The sequence below is a fragment of the Labrus mixtus genome, chromosome 5, assembly GCF_963584025.1.
Source record: "Labrus mixtus chromosome 5, fLabMix1.1, whole genome shotgun sequence".
Classification (NCBI taxonomy): Eukaryota; Metazoa; Chordata; class Actinopteri; order Labriformes; family Labridae; genus Labrus; species Labrus mixtus.
The window spans coordinates 1,836,184-1,863,485 of NC_083616.1; the positions used below are offsets into that span (position 1 = coordinate 1,836,184).

The 27,302-nt window shown below is 40.8% G+C and overlaps 1 protein-coding gene and 1 long non-coding RNA gene across 2 annotated transcripts; one reads left to right on the forward strand and one right to left on the reverse strand.

The window, feature by feature from the left end:
* Positions 1 to 977: 977 nt before the first annotated feature.
* Positions 978 to 27,256, reverse strand: npffr1l2 (neuropeptide FF receptor 1 like 2). The gene is made up of 3 exons (XM_061037271.1): positions 26,914 to 27,256; positions 2,508 to 2,607; positions 978 to 1,980 (listed from the first exon to the last, which is right to left on the reverse strand). Exons 1-3 carry the CDS (start codon positions 27,254 to 27,256, stop codon positions 978 to 980), a joined length of 1,446 nt encoding a protein of 481 aa, XP_060893254.1.
* Positions 18,824 to 20,584, forward strand: LOC132974950 (uncharacterized). Its single transcript, XR_009673164.1, has 3 exons — positions 18,824 to 18,914; positions 19,676 to 19,836; positions 20,320 to 20,584. It is a non-coding gene; the product is annotated as an uncharacterized LOC132974950 (long non-coding RNA).
* Positions 27,257 to 27,302: the final 46 nt, after the last annotated feature.

Consider the following 27,302-nt stretch of genomic DNA (forward strand, 5'->3'; position numbering starts at 1 on the left):
TAACAACATCTGAACGCAATCGTGCAGCAGCCCATTAAGATGTAATTCTCAACAGCTCCTATCTCTTCAAAAACTGTTTCATCCCCTGAGCTGTAGATGCCATGACAAGACAATCTACGTTTTGAAGTGTCTGAGCTTTTTAAGGATTGGGGTTGAAGGTTAAGAGATCCTTGATCAGGGCGCTGGTGGCGCAGTGGTTAGTGCGCGTGCCCCATGTATGGAGGCTGTAGTCCTCCAAGCGGGCGGCCCAGGTTCGAATCCAGTCTGTGGTTCCTTTCCCGCATGTCATTCCCCACTCTCTCTCTCTCCCCGATTCCCGACTCTATCCACTGTCCTGTCTCTCCATTAAAGGCACAAAAAAGCCCAAAAATAAAGAAGAGATCCCTGATCTGCTTTTTGGGGGTTACAACAGATCTGATCTTGATTTTTAACTGAGGTTAGATTTCTTGGCTGGACCTTCTTTTAAGTGTCCTAAATACCTTTTCTTGCAAACACCGCCCACAGTTAAGCATGCTCATGCACTTTGGCCGCTGCTTTTCAAAACAGTGGCCATTCTGACCCCCGTCTACTGCCAATGAAAATCTCTCTAGAGACCTTAAAATAACCCCATTTCAAAAGTCCTGTTGGGCTTGATTTGTGTTCCATGATGACGGTACTGATATGAGTACTTACTGAATGAGTGCTCTCATTGCAGTGTGATGCTATGCTAGTTTACAGCAACGGAGTATTCTGCACATGCAATGACCCTGGGATACATGTAGCACCTCCAGCACTCTGCTGTCCCTGCTGTCTGAGTATCAGTGATATAGTTTGTACATTAAAGTTAAAGGGCGTTGCCTAGAATGGGAGTCGTAACTTGTACACATTCCAAAAAGTACCGACATCCAACATGAGATGATCGGCCTTTTCTTTTTGGGGAATTAAACGCAACAAACTATGGCTTGGTTTGGCCTAATTCTGGGTCACACTGTGATCCCTCAGTTATCCCACGCCTCAAACCCCCCTCCTGATCTTGTGCTGGCCATCTCCTCTCCTGTAGTGCTTTTCTTGTGAATATTTGCCATTTCTAAACCTCGATCCGAAACACTTCTCTCTGAATGGACCACCACACAGCGCACCCTGCCCCCCCGGTTCTGCTCTGCCACGTCACACAACTTGTCGTCGTTGTGGACTCGATTTCTCAGCCCCAACCCAAGGTGGTTGTGATTGCCAATGGCGTCTCTGAAGTCAGTGGCTCCACACTGTGTGTCGACAGACCGGTCCTTCCTGCCCCACCTTGCCATCTTCCTCCACAGGTGGCACTGCAGGAGGCAGCAAATGGGCCTGGACTGGCACATAGCCTGGAAGCCCCTCTTGAAGTTCTCGTTGTAGTACCCGTAGATGATGGGGTTGACGCTGGAGTTGGCAAAAGCCAGCCAGTGGGCAAAAGGGAAGATGTAGCTGGTCAGAAGTTCCAGCTGGTCCCTGTCCAAACCTGCGTAGTCCGTCATCATCATGAGGGTCCAGAGTGGCAACCAGGAGAGCATGAACAGCAAAGCCACCAGGATGAGCATCTTTATCACCTTGATCTTTTTCTTGGATATTATTTGCTGACCTCTTCTCCTCCCCACCACCTGGACGGTGGCATTGGCCACCTGCGGCTCTCTGTTGGCCAGCACGGACGACCACAGCTTGACTCCGATGCTGCCGTACATCAGACTGATGAGGCTGAGGGGCACCAGGTAGATGTGAGTGAACAGGACGGCCGTGTAGACCTTTGTCATCTGAGGGTAGGAGAAGTTCTCGTAGCAGGTGTACAGGGGATACGTGTGGTTGAAGTCGTCGTCGTGCACCAAGAAGTGAAAAGGGACTTTCTCCACGGTCAGCGCCACCGCAGCAGGACACATGATCGCCACCGCCAGCACCCAGATCAACACGATGACCGCCTTGGCAACAAGCACAGTTGGCTTGGGTTTAAGAGGGTACACGATGCAGCGAAACCTGGAAGAGATAAAGACAAGTACAGCGTTGTCATGACTTTGAATACATTTTACGATTAACTGGATGGTATCATTTAGTGCTTTGAACCAGGAAAGATTTGACATTTCTTGTAGATAAACAGTAAAGCTTGCTAAAAGTTAATGTGATAGTAGCTGTAATCTCCAGTTGTTAGTGTTTTCAACCAGTCTGCTGGTGTAGCTCAGGGAAGTTCGATGTCAGGATCAAATATCTACTATTACAGGACTTAAACGCACAGTTTGTAAATTCCACCACCTCTAAATAAAAACAATAAGGATGACATAGAGGCTGGCGGGGGAACACCAGCCACACTTTGTAGTATGAGGATCAACTTTATTAACAAATTAAACCGACGCGGTTCGGCTTGTGGCGTTCATCAGGGTCATCGGGTCACAGATCAAACTCTTCCATGGTTGGTTTTCTGAGGGCTGAATGATTGTTCTGAATGTTTCCGAGCACCAGTCTTAGCTGATAAAGAGGACTAACGATCACACCACAGAGTAACTCACCTTTCGACAGCGATCGCCACCAGAGTGAAGACCGAAGCGGAGACGGACACTCCCTGCACGAAGCCGCTCATCTTGCACACCGTGTTGGAAAAGGGCCAACCTGTTGAAGAAGAGAGACAACACAGAGTTACTCAAGGTCATGACAGAGTGACTCCTGTGACGTGGTCGCATTAATTGAAGGAGATTTTAATTCATTATTCGCATATATCGATAATATGAGAAGGATTGTCTTAGGCCCCGTGTCCACCTGCCGTTCTTTCCGATGAGAAAAGTGCTGGCTGTGCACTCAGGAGTGTTTGCATGAAGTGTTTGTGCTCTGAGAAGAAAAGCGCTGCAAGTCCGACCTGTCTCTATGACAACAGTCTGTTGACAACGGCTGACACTGCTCTGTTACTTTTTACTGCATGTTTTATATTTGAGATCGTTTATTTCCCGATCAGACACGGAGCGAGGAGGATGTGGTAGGCGTCTAAAACTACGGGGAATATCGTACATTTGGAAAAGAGCCTTTCTGAAAAGTTGAAAGATTTTCAACTTGAGTGCTCGGAGTGACCGCGCAAAAAAGCCAGAGAGCTCAGAAAAAAAGACGCCGGACCCTGCACTTTTTCGCTATGCGGCCGCTTTTCGGTTGCGAACGCTCAGAAAAAAAAAAATGCTAGGTGGCCACGAGGCCTTAACAGTTATATTTACTGCACAACACTGTTTCTAGTTGGTTTCATCCACATTCAGCCACATTTGAATTTTAACTCTTCAGATTGTGATTCTGTTGAACTACACGTAGCATTGATATGAAGACAAACGGTCTCATCATAGCGTCGTATAGCGGACTCTGCTGCTTCATCCACCACTTTTTAAATCCTGTTTGGCCTCGGGACATCCCCCGCCCCCCCTCCTGTCCAACAGAGATAGTCTATAGGGCGAGGTTTTCAGAGGCAGTCCTCCTGAAAATATCTATTTTCATTTTCAGGAGTTACATATGGGAGAACGACGATGGAGGCTTCAAACATACTACAGCCCCGCACCCATTCATTTCCCACTGGCAACGTCAAATAGCTACAGCACGACATGATGGGGAAATCGAATAGCACAGTGAGAACAACTGAAATCAATGAACACCGACCCTGAAAGGGCAGAGCATTAGTGAGACCTCTCTTTATATCTAATCTCATGAAATTAAACCTTCCTTGTTCCAAAGCGGGCTGTAAAGAGAGCGAGCCCTGGGGTACTCATTACCTCAGCATGACCGTGATTACCTGACTGAAAACACAGAACACAGTCGACATGCTGATGCATTACAGAATACAGAAAGAAGAGCACACGAGCAGGATTTCCTACCAACAAAACAACAAACAGAATAAAGAGACATTCCATAGGACCAACCAGTAAGATGTGTAGAGAGTGAAATGATAAAGGTATCTTACTATATGATCAGACATTAATGAAACATGCTATGTTGAAGTGCTGGCTTCTCTGACAACAATGCAGCAGCCAGTATGTCCTCCTTCTAACTTTAGATTCTGCTCCTGAATGCTCTGGATTTGTTTGGACCAGAGAAGATAGGCGCTTTTAAGACACCCCCCCACACAGCCGTTTTGGAAGGCCTTCCCTGAGCTGTGGCTCAGTTTGTAGTCGTCGTCTCTAAACTGGAAGGTTGAGGGTTTGTTCCCCAGCTCCTGCAGCTACATGTCCGATGTGTCCTTGGGGAAGACCCTTAACCCCGCTGCTTCTTTGACCAATTATTTATATGTATGAATGGATTAGATAAGACTAGTCTTGTAGTACTCAAAATCGGTCTTGGTCTCCAGACTGGTCTCCATCTTGCCCCGCCTTGGTATTGGTCTTGACTCGGTCTCGATCCCTAAATGTCTTGGTCTTCTCTCTGTCTTGGAGCACTCTGGTCTCAGGTAAGTCTTGGTCTGGTCAATTCACCATTTACGGACCCGCACCATCTGCCTGTGACTTTGAGTCTGAAGACTTTCTCCCAAATTAAACTACAATTTGTTGAAGAATTCAGTCACAGACATGAATGTGTTGTTTTGCTGTTTTTACAATTTACGCCTCTTGGAATGTATTTGGAGTTTGTTTGACTAACATGGACCTTTAACACGACGGCCTCACCAAATATGAATATGTTGTGATGAACAAAATGCGATAGGGATGAAAGAGAGACATCATGCAGCATATTCTAATACATCTCACTGGGTTACTCTGCACCGTAATAAAGTCTGAACACATCTGTGATGGACTCATTGTTGACTCATAATCAGACTCTTTCTTCCATGTGAGCGAACTTAATGGGAAACGGAGCCCCCTCCTGCAGACGGTCTGATGAGTCATCTCTAAACAAATACCAACCAGCCCAGGATGAACCTTCTGTGTTATTCAGCGGCAGTAGCTCAGTCTGTAGGGACTTGGGATGGAAACTAGAGGGTCGTCGGTTTAAGTCCCTGAAAATGCTCTGGTAGCAGGAGAGATGCCAGTTATCTTCCTGAGGACTGCGGAGATGCCCTAATAACGTCATGTTCCCTTCACCGTACTTTAGACCCTGACAAAATAAAAACTACCAGGAGAATATGAACCAGGCTAAAGGTGGCGCTTTGAGGAGTACAAAATAAACATGATAAAAAAAACTGAATGAACACATTTTTCCTGGGCAGATTGAAAACATTCATTAATTTTGAGTTAATTGTTTTGCCTTTAAGCTCCCTTTTCTTTCCACCTGCAGGCTCCGACTGAGGGCTCAGAGATATAATCCCATCACACCTGAGATTGGAGTCTGGACGCTGACAAATTGTGTTCTGCTGCTGTAATGAATATTTAAACAATTTAAACGTGAGGCGTCTGACTGGATAATAAAATGTTCTGTCTGGTGGTTTTTCATTTTTGTAGAACATTATTTGTGAGACAACTACACTCTTCATTTACGGTTTCAATCGACTTTTTTGTGATCCATTTTTTATTGTTCATCATCATTGTTCATGTTGTGGTTACATCAACAACCAACAAATATCCCGGAGAGAGGGATCACGTTCATCCATAATCGAAAAAAAACAAAAGAGAGATAAAGACAGCAGACAAACAAAGGGGGAAAAAATAAAATAAAATTGGATCGAGTGTTAGAGGGTTTTGTTTCCATGGCCGCTGCACAGTCAAAACATATATCCTTCTTGCAATCCTGGTGCCCCGATCACCATCGTCTGCCTCCACCGCCACTCTTCCCTGGCTGACCGCCACTCGACTCGGCCTCGCCCCTTATTACCCGGAGGGACTGGTGATGTGCGGTCACTACTCCACGGGAGGGCTCGGTGGTCCAACCTCCTTTAATGAAACCTAACCTCGATCCATCTTATTTTAATCATTTCAGGCCGATATCAAAACTTCAATTTTTATCCAAATCTTCAGAAAAGGTGTTGCTACACAACTTGAATGTCTCACAATAAGCTCTTTGAGACATGTCAGTCTAGTTTCAGAGCTTTGCACAGCAGAGACGGCGCTCCTCAAGGTAACTAATGACCTACTTTGGGCAGCAGATGGGGGGGAGGGCGCAATTTAGATTCTTTTAGACTTTAGTGCAGATTTTAATATAGTTGATCATTCTATTTTTATTGATCTTCTTAATTATTGGGTGGGGATACAGTCGGTGTACCGCAAGGTTCTGTTCTAGGTCCAATTTTGTTTTAAATTGACATGCTGCAACTTGGCCAAATAATTTAGCGCCCTTTGTTCTCCTTTTATTGATATGTAGACGACATGCAGGGAATCCTAGAAGCCAAGCTGCTGTCAGAGACTGTCTCAATGACGTGTACTGTTGGATGCCATAAAACTTTCTTCATCTACATAAGTCAAAATCCTGTTCAAATCCTTGGCAAGCCTTGGTACCTTATCCACAAACGTGAAACCATCTGCCAGAAATCTAAGAGAAAAATCTAACAGGCATGCTCCTTCCATCTTTGCATCATCTCCAAAATCAAACCAATTGATATCACAATCAGACCTTTAAAAAATCCTCCACAGTTCATCTTCACCAGACTGAATTACTGCAACTCCCTCCTTTCCTGAATTAACTACAAATCACTCTCCCACCTCCAACTGGTTCAGAATGCAACAGCTCGGCTTCTTACTGGTTTTTACAGAAGAGATCCCATACCCCAATCTTAGCTTCTTTCCATTGGCTTCCAGTTAGTTTTAGAACTGTGTCAAGCTAACCTGGCTATGGGCCGTCACTCTCGGCTCCTCGGCCTTAAAGAAGAAAAAACCCAACCTACAGAAAATAAGAAAGCCAAAAATAGGATAACTGGGTATCTCTAGCCCAAACTAAGGGGTGCATTCACACCTGAGCTGTTTGAAGCGAACCAAAATACAGTTGTAGGTTGAATTGAGGCGTCTGTTAACAATGTCTGCAGAGTGTGGCTAACGTTAGCATTGCTAACAGCACCAGCCTTCAGTCCTTCTTACAGGTTAACGTTTTCATGCCTGTGCTAAGTGTAGTTACACATCGCTCCGGTTGACATGCCAGTCTAACCTGACACAGCCTACATATAACTTTATCTCCATTTTATAGATTAATATTCTGCCAAACTGCGCTACACTGCAGGATGCTATTCTTCCACTGACCTGTTGTTTACTTTCAGTTCATGGTGCAGCATTAGGCCAGATGGCAGCAGCTACTGACCGGAGCTACATGCTGCATTCAGGTGCTCCTCAGATGTTCACAGTTTACGAGTTGGGAAGTCGTTCTTCAACCTTCAGTGTGTTTACGATTTTCTAGTTCAGAATAGCGTGGATGCTACGAAGCAGATGTTTGTAATGTCTCTGTTACAAGTTATATGTGCAATAGGTTGATCAATCAATCAATCAATCAATCAATCAATTTTTATTTGTATAGCATCAACTCATAACAAGTGTTATCTCGAGACACTACAAAAGAGCAGGTAAAAGACCATATATACTCATTGCTATAACATAACATCTTTTGACCCCCATTTTGATGACGAGTATGTCGGCAATTCGGGCCCCTAATTATTTCCAGAGGTTCCGACTTGCTCTGACTTTAGCATATGTTCGTATGCATTTTCAAACTCGTAAACTTGTTTTTCCGATTTGTAAGACACCACATGAACGCAGCTACAGCCCCAACTAGTGACGGCTGGCTACGGTACACAACATTTGACTCTTTTTTTTTTTTTACCCCCGACAAAGTGAAAGCAAACTTAACCAAATGAAAAATACAACACTGTTTCAACTTAACCCCTCCACCAAACTTTATATAAAATAACACAACATGCACGAGTAGGGAAAATATATCTAACGTTGGAGTGGGGGGGTTAAAGAAAAACACAGGAGAGCAAAGAGCTCATCACCTTCCTGCACAGAGCCTTTATGTGTGTGTGTGTGTGTGTGTGTGAGTGACAGAAAGCACTCTGCACACCCTGCCTCTCTGAATCCCCTTCTCCTACCTGAGTGCTTATTGCAATCAGGTGTTCAGCAGGCAGAGGGAGAGAGAGAGGGGGGGAGGAGAGAGAGAGAGAGAGAGAGGGGAGGAGAGAAAGAGAGAGAGGCCACTTCAACTGCTAATAATAAATGCAACGACGTAAAGAACAACATGGTTGCCGTAGTAACGCGTCATGTCCTTTAACCATACCCTCGTTCTCCTTTAGAAAATAGCTACATTGTTTAACGAAAGAAAAAAAATGTTCCCCCCCCCCACAATGGCTCATAACACAATCTTATCGAATGTTATGAGCCATTGTGTGTGAAAAAAACAGCAGCGACGAAAAGATGTTTTGCTAACGCTGCGTGCATTCATGTTCAGCGTCACAAAGATTCATGTTGGGAGGATAATCTGCACAGAAGGCTGACGGAAAAAAAATCTAAATATGTATTATTATTAACATCATTAAACAAAGTATTACTTTACATGTAAAGATATTAATGTACAGATAACAGTGATGACATGACCAAGCAGCGGGAGCAACAGCCAATTTCCACATACTCTGTGCGCGCCACGTTCCACAGCGAGCAATCACTGCATAACATAATTTGTGCAAATTGTATTAAATCCTCATATCAGCAAAGAACATACTGTACTGTTACTATTTCTATTCACATTTCACTCAGATAGCTGCACATGAAGAAGTGCAGCTATCTGTATATATATACATGTGTGTATATGTATATATTTGTTTTTATTCTATATATTTATATTTTTATATTTCAGGCATGGCACAGTAAATTTCGTTGTACTCTTGTGCAATGACAATAAAGTCTATTCTATTCTTGTGGAGGGTCCAGGAAAGTGGTCTTCTTATTGGGGTGAGATCTGACTTCACCAGCATCTGTCTCAGACTGGAGGGGCTTTTGGTGCGCGTCCTTGAAAACACCTTTTAGCACAGGGTCGCAATTTATATATGCCAGTGTTTATTGATTGTGTTTTCAAAATCTTTTCCCATAGGAGAGTACTTTAAAAAAAAAAACACTTAGGGCTGTTACCTTTAGGATTCTTTACTTTTTTAATAAGGCACTCATCTTGAGTTAACCTGTCGTACCTATCTCTGGCTGCTTAAACCCAGACATCATTGTAGCCCCGTTCTTTAAATCTTTGTTTGAGTTCATCTGCTTGTTTGTTAAAGGCTGAATATGCCATTTTTCACACTTCAATGTAATAGAAATCAAGTATATCCTCTGAAAATAACTCTGTGAGTCATGACTGTCTACAGTGGGTGTAACACCCGAGTCCCACTGTCTGTGATGTTTTCAGAGTTTTCAGAGTCCTATCTTCAGTTTGTTTACATCGCCAGGACGGCCGGCTGACTCCTCCCCTCACGTATAAAAGTTGTTTAATTGAGGGACTAGAGAAAAGAAGAATAACATACTGTACTCACTGCTTAACTGTGTTTCTAGATCACGCTCATTTCAGGTAAATTTACATGCAGTGTGAAGATACGAGCATAATAAAGATAGCTAGCATTAGCATGCTAACACAACAATGCAGCGCGAGTTGTTTTGGTATCTGCTGGATAAAAAAGTTGTATATTCTTCCTTTAAAGTCTGTTTCTTTTGTGCAGACTAATTGGTAGGCTTTTTTGTCATGTTGTTCCTTTATGTTTTTATGTTGTCTTTCCTTTCTTATCTTATCGCTCATGCTGTGTTTTTTGCAGCTCTTGTGCAGTATACGTTGTGTTGTCTTGCATTAGTGTGTTCCTTCCTGTTTACATGTGGATGTGTTTTTCTAGAGATTTTTTTATTTCTCTTAAGGAAGCAGCTGAATTTTTGACGATGGACTTGTGTAACGTCTAGTCTTCTGTCTACTCAAAATGTCATATCTACATTTTTACACCACATTCACACACTGATGGCAGACGCTGCTATGTAAAGTGCCCGATCCATACAGTGAGGATAGTAAGAGAGGAAGCCAGCAGGCAGCCACTTCAACTCATAACAAACTAAGGGACGTCGGTGTACTTGACATAAAATGACAGCAAAAATAAACAAACATCGATTAGACATTCACCAAGTGTCATGTTTCCCACTTATCAGAAGACGTCCATTCAGTGAGTTATCGAGAGACTAAGTTCATACTTGACTTCTTTTTTCAACTGCCAGCTCCTTTTTTTACATACAACCTTATGGAGAAAGGAAAAAAGGATGACACCTTTTTAAAAAGCGCTGCGCCCGACAAATTTTCAGTTGAATTGTTTTAACTTTTCAGAAAAGTGCGCCGTGTCATCGATGTTCATTGACCATGCTCCGGATGCCAACAGAACATTTTAGAGAAGACGACTTCATGCTGGTCAAGCAGGAACAGTTTTGGATTTGGTGCAAATTAAGCAAATTAAACCCTGGTGGTAATACAAAACTTTGGAAGCATGCAGCTTCTAAAACCACAGAAGAAGAAGAAGAGGCTTATGCAGGTTCCTGTGTCCATTTAATGGCAGTTCATCATTTATTTTCTGAGTTGTATTTAAGTGCAGCTTAGTAATTTCTTCTATTATTATTTTGTTGTTTAACATGAATGCCAACTCCAATAATACTGTACTGGCTGTGTCTGTAATGACAGCTGTTATCTTTAATGTATCTCTATAAATGGTGAATGTTAAATGGATCATTCTTATATGGGGATTTTTTTTAGTCCTAACACTATTCAAAGCACTTTTACACTATATGTTACATACATCCATTATGTATCCTCTGATGGCAGAGGACGCTGTGCACAGTGCCCATCAGTATGAAGTAATCCTATTCACACACAGCTGGCTACTAGTGTTAGAGAAACAGTGCATAAAAAGTGACCTTTAACACATTTTGTCAGGCAGGTCCCATCCTAAAATCTCAGCTGCCACACAGGTTGAGAAGGAGTTATTTGAATTGCTCTGCAACACATGATACATCAGTTTTAACAAGTAAAGGGACAGGATTTGCATGGCCTTACTGACAATTCCCACATAGTCCGTTGGCACAAAATTTTCTCAGACTGTGGGGCTGGATGAGAGTCTCTGTTATGTGGGGGAGGGGGAGGGAGAGGGACATTACTGATAAGGCAGACAGCAGAGGGGAAGAAACTGTTCTTGTGGTGTGAGGTTTTGTTCCTGATAGAGGTTAATAGAGGGTAATATGTAAACTTTAAACGATTGGTCTGTACAGATTAACTGATAATGCTACGACTTATCTGACCATGTTCTAACAGTGAACTTGTTTTGCAGATCAAGAAGTAAGTTCTTAAATAACAGTACATCACTGATTCATCACTGAAAATACTAGTAATTTCAATCCATCCCAGACATTCATTCTGAGCAGCGTTGTTGTTGTTGCCGGTTGCTAAGGTACACTGATTGGAGCTATTTTTTTAAATTTTTTGATGTATCAGCAGACGTATTGAAGCCTTTTCCAAGAACTCTCAGGCAATCTGAACTCGTGCAGAGAGAGAAGCGTTTTCATTTATGTTTCCAACGCTCTCTGGAAAATGTTTGATCAAGTTTACAATTGACATCAAACCAGGGTCTGCTGCTGTCTCATTATTGGTTATATTTTTGGATGTTTAGAGTTTAGTTTATATTTAACTGCTGCTGCAGTGGCCACTTTTAACAAAACCAATGTGGTCTACAAAAGTCACATGTGGGATGAAAGTGGAAGCTGTTTCAGACGAATGCTCAGCTCAAACCAATAAACCAAGTCCACAGGTTTTTTTGGGGGGGGGGGGATATCTCAATCTGTGTATTGATACAATTTCTAAATAATGTCAACATTATTGAGTGGCACTATTTAAGCACAGCATCCCCAGTTAACACACCTCACACCACAGGAAGATCTGGCAAGATAACCCCCCCCCCACACACACACACACACACAAACAAACACAAACACACACACAATGGAAAATATAATGGCAAGAAATAACAAACAGTTTGGCTCCAACAACTGCTCTTTCGTAATCTAGGATTATTTGGTTTTACAACAGAGCTCGTTAGCTTGTTTTAGTAAATTGAGACAACGATGCATGAATAATATCCCCATCAGTGACTGTAATGTTGAGCTTTGACTTGTGTTAACACCGGAGAAAAACTTTATTATGTTGTGATTTGAGTCAGTTCATCCACCTTCAAAATAAAAGCACCGCATGTTTACAAGGGGAAACTGAAATTCACAGAGCAGAGAAGTAAATATTTAACAGATGCAGTGTGGACAGTGAGCGTCTGTATGTCTCTGCTGGGCTGTGATGGTATTTGACAGTATTTGTCTTCTTCCTATTTGCAGAAATAACCATGCCAACCTTGTCAGTTCTGTTCTCAGTTGGGGAAGAAAACAACTTCTAACCCACTCCTTTGTTGAATGAAGTCTGATTGATCTTGTCTGATGAATTCCAGTCAGGAAATCTAAAATCTATAGGCTTTCATGGCACATTGTCCCTCACATTGGCGGCTCAAGCTGATACTTTGGCTCAAGAATGAATTGTTAGCTGCACTTGAACGCTGTGGCATTACATGAGACGATGATGAGCTAATGATTTCAAAGCTAATTTGACCCAGTTCAGGTGTGAGCAATCATCTCATTCAATCACAGCGTCATATTCACAAAGAAAAGTAGAATTGTGAGCTTATCAAAGGGTGCGACATGGTAGATCAGGAACACTGCACTGTTCATTAATCAGCTCCGTCACTCACAGTTCAGCTCAACTGGTCAATGGTAAATAAAATGGTTTGGGAACCACTGGTGTATACAAACTACCAAACTAATATGGAGGACGAGATCTGACAAAGGTATAAATGAATAAATAAATAAATGTATGAATAAATACTGGAATAAATAAATAAAAGAATGAATAAATAATTAAATGCGTGAATAAATAAATAAAAACTGGTAAATAAATGGGACATAAATAATTAAATGTTTTAAATGTATTTCTACATTTATTTATTTCTACATTTATTTATTTCTACATGTATTTATTTCCATATTTATTTATTTCTACATTTATTTATTTCCACATTTATTTATTTCTACATTTATTTATTTACACATTTACTCATTTCTACATTTATTTATTTCTACATTTCTGTGTCCGTATGCTAATGAGGTAGGAGGGACTAAGGTCAGTCTCATTCAGGATTGGTCAACTGAGCGATCCAGTTAGATCTATTCCTAGCGAGACTTCCTGTTGACATTAAGCAGCAGACTAGCATGGCTTCAACCAGGAGACCGCTGGCAGACCTGCTGCGGGAAGTTGCTGACTATGGAAGCGATTAGTGATCAAAATTCAAACGAAAAAGCTAATTTTAAAATGAAAATACAGTCACAGAAACGCGTTTTAATTTTCAGAATATAGGTGCATTATTTGACCTATATTTAAAATGAATAGTCAGTCATCCAGTTTGCATTATACTTTTACTCTCTATGTATGCATTTTGTATGACATAATTCAAACTTGCCATGCTAAAAAGTGATCATAATTCAAACCAACTCGAAAACGAAATGGCAAAGTGGACGGCACAGGAAAGTGACGTCAGACTCCAGCTCCCAGGCAGGTGAACGTAATATTTACAGTCTATGAGGCGAGCGGGCAGAACGCGCACTACGATGGGTGGCGGGGTGAATCTTTAACACTAGGGCAGACTTTAGTTCACACTGTGATACAGGTGGTGATCGGAGTGAAACCAATCCTGAATGAGACAGACCTTAGTCCCTCCTACCTCATTAGCATACGGGCACAAAAATAAATTGAAAAAAAATAAATGTAGAAATGTGGAAATAAATAAATGTAGAAATGAATAAATATGGAAATAAATAAATGTAGAAATTAGTAAATGTGGAAATGTGGAAATAAATAAATGTAGAAATAAATAAATATGGAAATAAATAAATGTAGAAATAAATAAATGTAGAAATTAGTAAATGTGGAAATAAATAAATGTAGAAATAAATAAATATGGAAATAAATAAATGTAGAAATGAATAAATGTGGAAATAAATACATGTAGAAATAAATCAATGTGGAAATAAATAAATGTAGAAATAAATAAATGCGGAAATAAATAAATGTAGAAATACATTTAAGACATTTAATTATTTATGTCCCATTTATTTACCAGTTTTTATTTATTCATTCACGCATTTATTTATTTATTCATTCTTTTATTTATTTATTCCAGTATTTATTTATTTATTTATTTATTTATGTATTTATTTATTTATTTATTTATTTATTTATTTATACATTTATTTATTTATTTATTTATTTATACTTTTGTCAGGTCTCGTCCTCCATAAACTAACATACAATACAATATATGTAAATCTATTCAGGTCAGACAGAAAGAGACAAAATGCAACAACAACCAAATAAGTCCAACTGCATTTAGTTGGATCTGGAAAGAAGAGTTCATGGCAGTGGGTGGTCTGTCGAGTCCGGTAACCTCTTCCATACGGGTCCTCTCTCAGTTGCTGGCTTCACCTGAGTCTTGTTTGATACAAACACCAGATACTTGAGCCCTAATGAAAGTATAAGTGAAGACACCCCTTACTCCAGTCATGCACCTATATCCTACTGATATGTTACATACAACCTACTCTATGGCCATTAGTTGCCATGGCAACAAAAACAGCATTGCTACCGTCAACAGACCCAGGCCTTGTACATGCAAGCTCCAGGTAGTGACGAAGCCGATACTAGCTACCCTACCACATGGCCCCTCTTGGCCCCCCACAACTCAACTGTGAAGACCGATAGGCAGCCAGAGACAGGACATCACCGGGGTTGTCAAGTGGGAGCCTCCCTTCATCGGTGTTGAGTCCAATTAGTCCCATGACACACCAGGACCATCACAGCACAAACAGCATTGTCTACTTCAACAGACTCAGGCTCTGTTGAAGCGGGCTCCAGGTAGTGAAAAAGCATTGAGGATGTCAAGTGTGAACCTCCCTCCACAGGTGTATCGCCCAATTAGTCCCAAACACCTCTGGGAGGCTGGACAGTTAACTCTGGCGTCCCATACCCACACTCAGAGCTTCTATATCTTACCAACTTTACCACATGGCCATCACAGCCCAAACAGTATCGCTATCTTCAACAGACCCAGGCTCCGTTGATGCGAGCTCCAGGTATTGACATTGCCGATACTACCTACCCTACCACATGGCCTCTCTTGGCCCCCACATCTATTTCTGGTGCCAACATTTCACATGATGTTTTGTCATTGAAAGGAGGCACAGCCCACACTCTGTGTGCAACTCAGGAAAACAGAAAAGATAAAGCAGACTAAGAGGAACCCTTCTTATTCCTGTCATTGATTACATTCCTCCCCCCTTTAAAACAATAGAATTTTTTTTTATGCAACTTTTTAAAAACTTTCTATCATTGAAAAAAAAACATTTGCATAACGCCTACTGTATGTCTTAACCCCAATCGGCGCATTTCTGGTGTCACGATCCTGAGACGAACCAAAGCGCCCGCTGTGGAAACACAATGATTGACTAGAGTGGCAGCGAACTACGGCGTAGTGCATGGTGCTGACGGACGAGTATGTGGAAATTGGGAGTTATCCTTAAAGACTGTGAAAATGCTCTCTTGACTCCACTTCTTCACGACTGTGCATTGCTATTAAAAGTGCATCCTTAAACCTAAAACTAAAGACATGATCATTGATTTTCACAGCCCGGTGTTAGTTCACCGCCATTAAAGACATGGATGTTGAGAGTTTTCCTGAATGTTAAAACTTGGGAAACGTTGTCAATATCTGTCTCAGTTTGAACTACATCGGTGCAGCACTGACTGTATTTTCTAAAAGAAGATGTTCATGGTGTCCTAATGACTTTGTTGTATCTGTGTTTTATAGATTCTGTCCTCACATACTGCCACCATGTAGTTTGGTTTCCAGTAAAAAGAGGCGAGCAAAGAAGTAAGCGAGGTGATCAGTGTGCAGCAAGCTCAGCTGCAGGAAATCTTTAATAAGGCTCAACTAATCCATAACGGTCGTGATCTTTAACCTCTATTTGTCTTCCTTCTGGCGGTCGTTACAGATTGCCTGGAGCCAAATCATGATGTGCTTCTTTTATCCCTGCAGCCATTGAAACAGCTTGCTGCCTGTGTATTTTCTTATGTGTGTGTGTGTGTGGGGGGGGGGGGGGTTAGACTGGTTTTCAGATTACAATTTTAGATTGTATTTCTAAATATATTTTATATATTTTTTTCTTGTTTATTTGTTGTAACTATTTATTTAACTGCACAGCACTTTATTTATTCAATGCACACAGGCTCAGTGTGATTGAAGAACCTGTATTTCAGTCCAGCTGTGGATTTCTATCTGTTTTTTTGATGTTTCCGTTTGTGTGTCTGTCGTGTCTTGAATAGTAATTAAAATAAATAAAGTGGACGTTGGAGAGTTGTTGCACTCCAGTGATGGCCAGCTGGGGAAGATGGTGTTCTTCTGTCCTGCCAACGCTGGAACCTGGTTCCAGAAAATCGATGCTCTGGCAATGCAGGACCAATATTAATGTAGGAAAACAGAAATGCACAGTCCACCTTCTGTTGGTTGGGTTAAAGGGTATTATAATGGAAGAAGGAAGACATGAAGGAAATGGAATATATTTAGAAAAAGAAAGATACATTTAAGGAGTACAGTCGTCTTTATTATATTACCACGACCTATAAGAGAAAGAGGGAGGAGTTTCCATTTTTCTATCATAGGGTTTAGATAACTAAATGTAAATAATGAAAGGTCCAATCAGTGAGATGTGTAGTGAGTGAAATGATAAAGTGATCTTCCTATATGATCAGACATTAAGGAAACATGCTATGTTGAAGTGCTGGCTTCTCTGACAACAATACAGCAGCCAGTATGTCCTCCTTCTAACTTTAGATTCTGCTCCTCAATGTTCTGGATTTGTTTGGACCAGAGAAGGTAGGCGCTTTTAAGACACACCCACACGGCCGTTTTGGACGCCCCTCAGTTTACCAGATATGAGAGCAGTTATCAGGTCAACAGGTGTTGCAGTGATGGAAGCGGGCAAGAGAAGTGGTTCAGATAGAAGTGATTGTACTCGACCTAAAAAGCCTCTGCATGTTTCTAATAAGCTCCACGAGCAGAAACGTGCTCAAACTAGGATCAATATTGGAGATGTTTTTGAAAAATGGAGAGAGGTTAGAACACAGAAAGGTTTACAGACCCATGCAGAGCTGGATAAACACTGAAGCTTCAGTGTTCACCACATGGTGACCTGTGTGAGCATCGACTCCAGAGAGGAGGGGGGGGACAGCTCTCTACAATGTTTAGAATTTAGACTGCAGTACCCACTTTAAACACTAGGGGTCAGAGTTACATACTGCTCCTTTAAGTTTAAAAAATAAGCTTTGGGCTTCTATCAATTTGAATTGCTAGATATGTAAAATTAGCCTTCCTAAAGGTTAGATTGTCATGAATGTTAGAGTCGAGGCCATCAGAGAGAGGCAAACAAATTGATAATGAACCCAGAGAGATTTCCAAAGTTCTTTATCAAATCGAGAAGAGGGGCTATGGATGTTCTTAAATCTGACTTAATCAGTACAACGTCTTCTGCGCACAGGCCGACGATGTAGTCTAATGTGCTACACAATATTCTAGCTCAGTGGTTCTCAAACTTTTTAGACTGCGTACCACCTCCAAAAATATTTGGCTCTCCAAGTTCCACCATTATGGTAGATGTTAAAATACACTGTAGGCCTATTTCTACACACATTTTACACAGGAGGTTATTTATTATTGACTGTTGGCAGCCACACTATTGGACTACTAAGGGTTAGCGCTAGAACTGACACTTAAACTAACACAACTCTGACATTTACCCAAATCAAAAAAAAGTGCAGCACAAAAAAAATGACAACTTTATACCAACAACCTGTTTGAGAATATTTAATCTCCAGTGTTTCCCACACAAAGACGATACCTGGGCCCAAGTATATTTCAAACCTCTTCTTATTTAATTTTTAATTTATTCATAAAACTGCTGCTGCACGAGAGAGAAAGAGAGAGCGCTTATGAGAGTGCAGGCGCGTGCTCCGCAGGCTCCGTGCATTCTAACGAATTGCTGTAAATTTACAAGGAATTTTCAACGGTAAAATCCTGTTATGTTTAAATACAGGACAACCCTGTATTATAACGGTTTATAACAATATTTTACTGTATTATTGCGTGAAGGAAAGAAAACAGTAATTTCTCGTATTTTTTGCAATGCATTTTGGGAAAAAGAAGCTGAGACCACATGGTTGAAAGGACAGTGGAGTTGGCTTTGCCAGACTGTCATCCATCTCCATCCTGACAATAAACAGGTGAGTGCCTTACTGCTTTGCTAGTTAGAATAGACAAAAACCATCACTTACTAAGTTTGAAGTCATTTGTAAGATTAGTATTAGCTAGAGTTTGAAATGACACACAAACACTGCAGGCACACACAGTGAGTAAATTATTTGCCAGCTAACATTAGCTTGATCTTAACAATTGCTAAATGGGAAAACCCCACAAAACATTATCTTGTCATTTCAAACGTTGGTAGGGGTTGTTATATGGGTCTGCAATGAGTTGAGACATATTAATAAAAAGCGGCAACCTCCAAAAAGGCCGTTCTTGCAGCATTTATTGTGTGTGTTGTTCATAGCCTTGTAAATAAAACCGAATATGTCTGATTAGTTATTGTCATCACAGGCACACAGTGTACAGGGCTGAATGTTTTTTTAATGGCTCTGTTTGGATTGTGTGAACGATATGTGTTATCCATAGTTAGGCGCATATAGCTGACATGATTGACAGATGGGCGCTAAGTAACTAAGGGTAGATCGGCATGTGACCGTAACCTGGTCCAAACCTTGAGCTGTCGTTCTGTGTGATCCAGCTTTTGATAGCTCACTTCTCTGAGCATTCAGAAGGGTTGATCCTAATTGCAAATGTAAGTTACTTTTTCTGTTTATTATTCTTTATGATGCCAAAGATTGCCCTGAAAAGCAATACAGGCCTCCTCTTTCTTTATTCAAAAACGGACACACTGATAATAGTATCAATAATACAATATAGAGAATAATTTTTGCATTTTTTGCTTCTGTTTATTTTGTCCTTGTCATACTGTATAACTTATTTTCAAACTACCAATCATAAAATTATTTACAATTTGAACTGTCCTAGGAATCCTAGGAATCAGCCACAGCAGCTGATATGGAGAGAACCCTCCCACTTCCCGCAACTCCTCGACTGATACTCCGTGGTATGTATGAAATATTCTTATTCTTTTTATGTTTAGATGAGCCACCAAAGTGTTTCTTGTAATTCACCAAGTGTTTTTCTTAACATTTCATCACTTCAAAACACATTAAAAAACTGTTATTGTGTTAGTCCTATTTCATCCTCTGACCGCATTAGCTCTAGATGTCTTTCCTCTCGCTCAAACTCGGGTCAAGTATTTATACCAATTTAGACAATTAAGACAAATGATGTGACAGCAGAAGGTATTTTACCTCTTGTGTCATCTCGAGTCGTTTCCTTTTTCATCTTTTGCGATCAGCTCACTACTGTTATAGCCTAAACTAAGGGCTAAGCCCCTCACTGCATACAGTGTCTCCTATCCTGTTTCCACAATTAGAAGAGTGTGTTTGCTTAAGCTAAATAAGAGGTTGATTAAGAGCGTGGTTGCTCTGTGTGTTTTTTTTTGTCAAGTTTCAGGCGAACCACCAGGTCGCTGCATTCACGGCTGGATGATCAGCATCGAGGGGCACATAATCTTTCGTATCCGGGCTAGCTGCTCTCTTTTCCACATTTTATATATTTAATCTACAGTATGACGATGGTGCGGCAGCCACCCTGGAGTTCATTCAAAGGTTAGATGCTTAAATTAGGGATGGGAATGATTAATTGATGATCAATTATGATGTTTAAGACTTTCGTCAATCACATGAAATTTGATTTATCAGACCTTGGTATCAAAGTCTGGCAAACCTCTGCACATTGCAACTTCAGTTACTTCAGAGCAGCTGTTTTCTGCCCCTGGACTGACTGTAACCAGACTGCGCTCACATCTCACCCCTGAGCCTATTGACATGCTTATTTTCTTCAACGAAGTTTTAAACAGTAACATTTGTATGTAGGAGAGTAACGATTCTCCATATCCACGATTTGGTTCAGACTCAATTTAATAACCACAATTCAATTCATACCCCGGCGGGGTTCAGTAAATCAACTACAATATGGAATATCAAGAAAACTAAAGAACAAATTAGCAAGAAGTTCAATTAAACATGTATATAATTACAGTGCAATATTTTTATCAGCACCAACTCTGAACACACACTCTTGTTTTTCAGGCAGTTCATCGGGATCAATCCTGAGTGGGGAACAAAGGCTGCACGGGGCAAAGGGAAGGTCAAAAAGAGAGCTTCTGTCAGCCCTCCGGTCTCAAGTCTCCTAAAAAGACAAATGGACTTCGAATGGGACTTCATGTAGTCAGTGACACACACGCAGACAGAGACACACACACACACACACACACGCACACACACACACACAGACACACATACACACATACACACACACACACACACACACACACACACACACACACACACACACATACACAATAACAGTACGGAGCGTCAATAATTTAAATGCAATGTAATTATGCTGGGAAACTTGAGAAACAGAGAGATGACTGCAGTATGAACACCCAGATCTAAGTCAAATCGGGCAAACCTCAGTAGGCTAAATGGTTCCTCTGAAGCATCCTTACTTCATGAACCCCTTTCATAGCACATAGCCTAGTTGATGTTCTCTTGGCTGGCTCCACTTTTAAGTCAGTTAGAGTTAAAGAGCTGTCCAAACTTTTTGATGTGAAGAGATGAAGTCATACTTTTTGAAGTTGAAGTCGATAATTTGACTAATATAATGAGTTAAATAGTTCTTAGGTCTTAATAAAACCTGAAAATGAATGAAAATTGCACTAAAAAAGACTTAAATCTTTCAACTCTCTGGAACTCTTTGAAGGGCCATACATTTTGTCGTGTCAATTTACTTGTTGGAGATACTTAAGTTTATAGTTGATACAATTTTTTTTACAACCACATTTTGATATTGATATTTATTGTTTGTGTTATAATGTTCTTAGACAGCAACACTTGAAGCAGACTGCTGTTGTCAGGCCTAAACCAACTTTTTTGTTTTGTTATTTTAGTGTTTTGAGTAGAATTGAAGTTTTAAGTTATTCTCTATGTTATGAGAAAGTTTGATGATCCTAAGAACCATCAAACTCATTAAAAACCCAATATAACAAATTGAAAATTTGGCAGTTTTTGTTAAACCTTGAAAAGTTGACCTTTTTGCAGAAGGTTTTGGCACGACAGCAGTGATACTTAATACATACCTAAAGGTGCAGTGTGTAAGCTGTGCTGGCACATTGCGGTACAGACATGGCAGAAGTGCAATATAGTATTCATAAGTCTGTTTTAGTGTATAATACCATGTGAATCATTGTGTTTTCGTTACTTTAAAAAGAGCCCTTTATATCTGCATATAGGGAGTGGGTCCTCTTCCACAGAGGCTGCCATGTTTTATATCTATGGGTTTTCAGTTGGATGGAAAATGCTGTGGATGCTGTGAGGTTGCAGACTGCATCCAACTGAAAACCCATAGATATAAAACATGGCAGCCTCTGTGGAAGCACTTCTTTACTTACTAAGATAACGGCTCGTTGTTGCTGATACTTGAATTTAAATGTTTTGCACTTTATATAAATTGCTTTGGAATTGGCCTCTGTTAGATGCCTTAAAGTAAATATTTGTGTAAGTATTTTTATTTTTTAAATTATTGCCTATTTAACCTAACTTTCATGTTCGTAAGGGTAATTTCTTTTATTTCTTTCTATTTACAAAAACGTTTTTTAAGTTTGTCAATTTCAATAAAGACAGACATGGTTTGAGAAGACACTTTGAAGTTTTATTATTTGTCTTAACATTTTAAGTTGCAGTTTCAAAGGCTATGTTTATTTATCACATTAAAACATGGTGTTTATAACATGACATGCAAGGAGTAATTTATCAAATCACTAGGTTTAGAAAAATAAATATATTGTGTCAATTTTGCTCGAAGGAAATGAATTAACAGCAAGGTGTAGTATTTTGCTAGAATTCACAGTAAAAATCTGCAAATATACCTCTTACGAAGAATTGTAAATAAACGGTAATAAACTGCTAATCTTTTCAACAGTATGTTCCTGTTGAGGTTTAAAATCACAGCTTTTTGCTGTATTTATAAAACAGTAGTAAACTGTAAATTTCAGCAACAGCAATATACCGTTAATTTTACAGTAACTTCCTGGCAACCCTACTGCCAGTTGTTTACCGTTTTTTTACAGGGGGAATTTCTAAGAGTGTGCAAACAGAGCCTCTGTATTATAAGTCTCTGTGTTCAACATAGCAAAACTGTCTTTTAAAAAAAATTCCCTCTCGACTCCTGAGGAGCGTTAACACTAGAACCACCAAGACCGTCTGCTGGACGGTTTGGATTTTTATAATATAAATAACTTTTTTTTAATAAAAACTACGAGCCTCTCATCCAATTACTTTTCTTAAATATGTGTCCTGTATGTTTTCTGAAGCCTATGTGTAACTAAAATAAAACATATATAATAAAACACAGCATTTATACCTCTAACCGCCGCCGCCTTCATATTGACAGCAGTTGAAAATGATACATTTCCCTGGATTGTTTTCGTGCGTCGTTTTATTTTTTATTAGTTATTGTTTCTATTTATAGACTTCATATATATGCGCAGGAATTTAAGAGCGACAGATAGATAGCATATACAAATAGATAGATAGAGACCATAGACAGATAGATACATGCTCATTCTTGAGCCGGCAAAGGAACAGAGAGAGGAACACCTGCGTGTCAGCCTGTGTGACGTCGGTGCCCACTGAGCCACAGCATCCACAAGAGCTGAGAAGGAGGCAGTGTCAGACAAACACGCACTGCAAGAAGAATATGACCATTGTCTCCTGCAAGGGGTGCAAGCACCCTGAGAGTGGGAAGTGCACCGTAAAGGTTGAGCACTTTTGCCGCAGGTTTGTGCATGACGTGCCGCGGCGCTGTGCGAGGTGCTGATCGTTCATTTGTTCATCTGTTTGTTTGTTCGCCGTTTCATCTCTTATGGAGTTCTGCAGTTATTTTTGTAGGTTATATAGTTTGTCATGCCCATAGATAGCCGTGTTTTTGTTGTTGTTGTTTTTGGTCAATGATTTCCTCTATGTCGGGGAAACAAACCCAGTTGCAGAGAGGAGGAGGAGCATCAGTGTTTATCTCTTTTTTTGCAGTGTTTTTATTAAAATGCATATCCTAATATATCCAACAATATAATAGACTAAAAGTTATGTCTGTTTCATTTTTGTAGAATGTGTTTTAGAAACGGGAGACGTGGAGCAGCAGTAAAAAACGGCGCTCTAAAAAAGCCGACAGATATTGTAAATTGACATGCGACATTTAAAAGGTTACCAATCCTGCTTTATGCTGATAGTCTATTTGGTTTGTAGATAAAAGTAAGTTGTATTTAACTTCATCAAAAAAATGCATTATTTGTGTGCTTCTGAGCACAAACACTTTCATTTGCATATGGCCTCTGAAAGACGGCTACGGCGCTTGGGGGTCTAGAATGTTGGTGGTCCTAGTGTTAAGACAGCAGTATATAGTCCTAGTATATTTTCAAAATGCGAGGCGTACTCCTGTTGTTGTTTATGTCTGTGTGCGCGAGCAAAAATTGAGCAGATTAAAGTTGTTTGTTGCAAAAACTAGATTAATTTAGAGGGGAAAACACATTTGATTTAAATATAACCCAATAGATACAAGACAGATAAGAGTATGTCAAAAAAAATAAAAAATGTCGTTTTATGCTGAACGGGTTTTTTTTTTTAATATTGTGGAGATTTCTTTGCGTACCACCACAGGGAGCCCGCGTACCACCAGTGGTAGAACCACTGTTCTAGGCAATTGGTGGACTCGATCTTATAGAGATTTCCAGCAGTACGAGGGCGATAGGAAGTGAGGTTTTTATCCCTATCTTTTTTCAGATGTGGACAGATGTGAGCATTGTACATTGTTTCTGGAAAGGTTCTGTCATTAAGAGACCAATTTATTGTACATAAAAGAGAGCGTAAAAGAGGGGTAACATGTCTATGACAGCGTTTAAAAAACTCTACATCAAAGACGTCCCGGCCGCCAGCCTTGCCATTAGGACATGAGCATATGGCGGCTTTGATTTCTTCCAGTGGAAAGTCGAAGTCCATTTCGTGCCTGGCAGCTTCACAAGGAACTGGAACGTCAAGAAAGTCTGCAAAGTCTGCAAAGTCAACCTCAGTGGCTTTAGACTCAGAGGTGTACAGATGGCTGACACATCCACCATTAATCAGCTGTCATTATTTCCCCAGTAGAAAAATACATGTTATGTATTTCCCTGTCTGCCTGCTCGCCTTTTAACTGTCTGACAAGCAGCTGACGGCCTTATAACCGAACTCAAAGGGCTTTTGCTTGAGCAGATGGAGCATACGTCTGCAGATTTGAAATGTAAATGAATGCTCTCTAATGCAGATAGTTCAGCCTTGATGTCGGATAAACGCCTCTGCCTGACTCGCTCATACTCGATGAATGGTGAAAGACAATATTGTGTGTTTGTGTGGGCTTGTTTAGGTTCATAAATATTTAGGGGAGCTAATGGAAGAGCATTTACTGAACGGGTAAACAAGAACACATCTCCCACCATAGACTGGAGTATATGTTATCTAAAATCCTCTTCACCATGTTCCTCTAATTCTAATATGTGTCTCTAGTCTGTCTACAAACCCCCCAATGATGAGAAAAGTCCATCCTCTCTCGTCTTTTGCCTGCTCCACTTTTCAGAAAATGTGTGCTCAAACAGGCCGTTTGGAGATTTTCCCTTCATGACATCACAAAGGGCAGTAACTCCTCCTCCAGGTGGGAGACACTCCCACAGCTAGGTGTTTGTTCTTGGGGTTTATAGGCATCAAATACAGGATCAGAGTGGATTTAGAAACTTCAAACATATGTTTTGAGGAGCTCTGAGACTCTGTAACTTTTAAATGAGTAAATACTAACGCTCTCTTCACAGCCTTTCTGAGGCCTCTACAGTTCCAAGAAGTCAAAGTGAGTCATGCCTGACTGAGAAGTATAATCATCCTGCATTTGAAGGAGAAAGACAGCAAGAAACAGAGGCTGACATAGTGGACAAGGAACTGGCAGTGTGACAGACATCAACAACAAAAACATACCCAGAGCTCAGCGAATAAACAGACTGTGCATCCCACTCGTTGATGAGGAGGTTGCCGGGTAACAGAGCCAACAATAACTGAACACTAACAAGCTGACATATAGTGCCTAACGGGTTGGTTCAGGAAGTAAAAATGCTGTTCATTTCCTCCATAATGGATTTGATTATTAGTCATGATGTCATAACCGTCACAGGTAGACTGACCACGAGCTACCTGAGTGTGAAACAATGGTTTACACTCCTGTAAGAGACACAAGTTTGTCGTTTTAAGAACAACATGGTTTATTCATGATATCGGGGGAAAAGAACTACAGTACCTACGATCATAGAGTGTAACAGCGACGTCTCTGATTGGTGGAGCTTGCTGTTACCATGGCAATGTTTCCCACCTCTCGGTGACTGTATACGAACGGATAGTTTCGCTAATCTAGTTTAGTAGTTTGCCTACTTAGTTGAAACTAACCTTGTTATGATGCAATGAATGTAGTTTATGTATTCAAAAACTCAAACTACAACATACTAAAACACGTGTATTAACAGTATAAACATGAACTACATGTGACTAAAGTTACATTGAAGAAGAAGCGGTGCATTTGCAATGCATTGTGGGATGGGTAATTCTTGGGCTCCAGAAGATGATCATGACCAGTCTTGTACCTTTGCCTTCTTCTCAGTTTTGTAAGGCCTTTTTGGTGCCGAATAAAATGTCATGAGTATTGGGGGTAGCTGGTTGTCATGGTTACAGGCTTCAATCTCTTTATATTAGGATTTTCTGATCTGTCAATGGAGGATTTGAACGTGGGATATTTATTTAAATACGGACATTTATGGATCCAGAGTTAATTGCACCTGCAGGAAAATGGCTAACGATGCGGAAGAAATTAGGAGGTGTGTGAGGCAAGAGCACAGCTCAACAAAACACAACAAAAGTAGTTTCACACCATGCAAAAAATGGTGTGTAGGAAAAGTTTTGTGCAAAATAGGAAGTCCATTGCCTGTCCCACTCCCGAGTGGAAGGCTACATGTTACTTAGTGCACTAGTTGTTAAAGCAAATAAAATAGCAAAATAAAAGTCTTGCTGCTGTGTTAAAAGTAGTGAGAGCCATGTAAACCGGCCCCCCTGAGAGTTACGAGTTTTGTCTGCAAGGCTGTCGGCAAACCAGTACAAGCCACAAGTCCGAAACAAAAGCTGTGACAGAAACATCCTGCCAATGAATAATTAAGCCGCAAAGAGCCAAAACAATTCCATTAACGAAAAGAAAGGGACGTCCCCATGAGGGACGAGGCGAGGCATCCTTATTGTCTGCACAGTATCATGAACACCAAGCAACGGCTCAATTAACACAAACCGTCTGCTCCCCTCAATCACTTCCCCCGATATGCAGCGAATCATTTCATGTTAACGAGGTGACTGCACAGAAGTAGCCAGCTATTTACTGATGAGAAACAAACATTGCCGTCGCTAATCACCTTAGACCACAAAGCCATTGTTGACAAAGGGGGGGGGGGATGTAAATCAGTGACTGTAAAGCACAATCATGCACTATTTTAAGGATATTTGCTTTTCATCACATCTCATGGTGAGTTGACCCGTTTGCCACACAGAGGTGATCGTCATTGTGGCGCCTACCTGTGATCAGGTTGTCCACCAGCGTTGTCGGGATGCAGAAGATGCCCACCAGAAGGTCGCTGATCGCCAGGTTGAGGATGAAGAGGTTGGTGACCGTGCGCATGTGCCGGTTTTCCAGCACGATCAGACACACCAGGATGTTGCCCACCATGCACAGCAGGAAGATGAAAAAGTAGGCCACGATGTAGCCAGTGGCGATGTACAAAGAGTGCGCGTAGTAGGGGAAAAATGTCACGTTGGTGACATTTGGTGCACCATCTGAGCTGGTGTTTATGAAGGCGGCTATGGTGGCCGATCCCTCGATCTCCGTCCCCTCGTGCCCCACGCTGTCCGGTAGCTCCATCCTTGAGGGAATGAGACAGGAAGTGTTTAGACGTCACATTGATCAC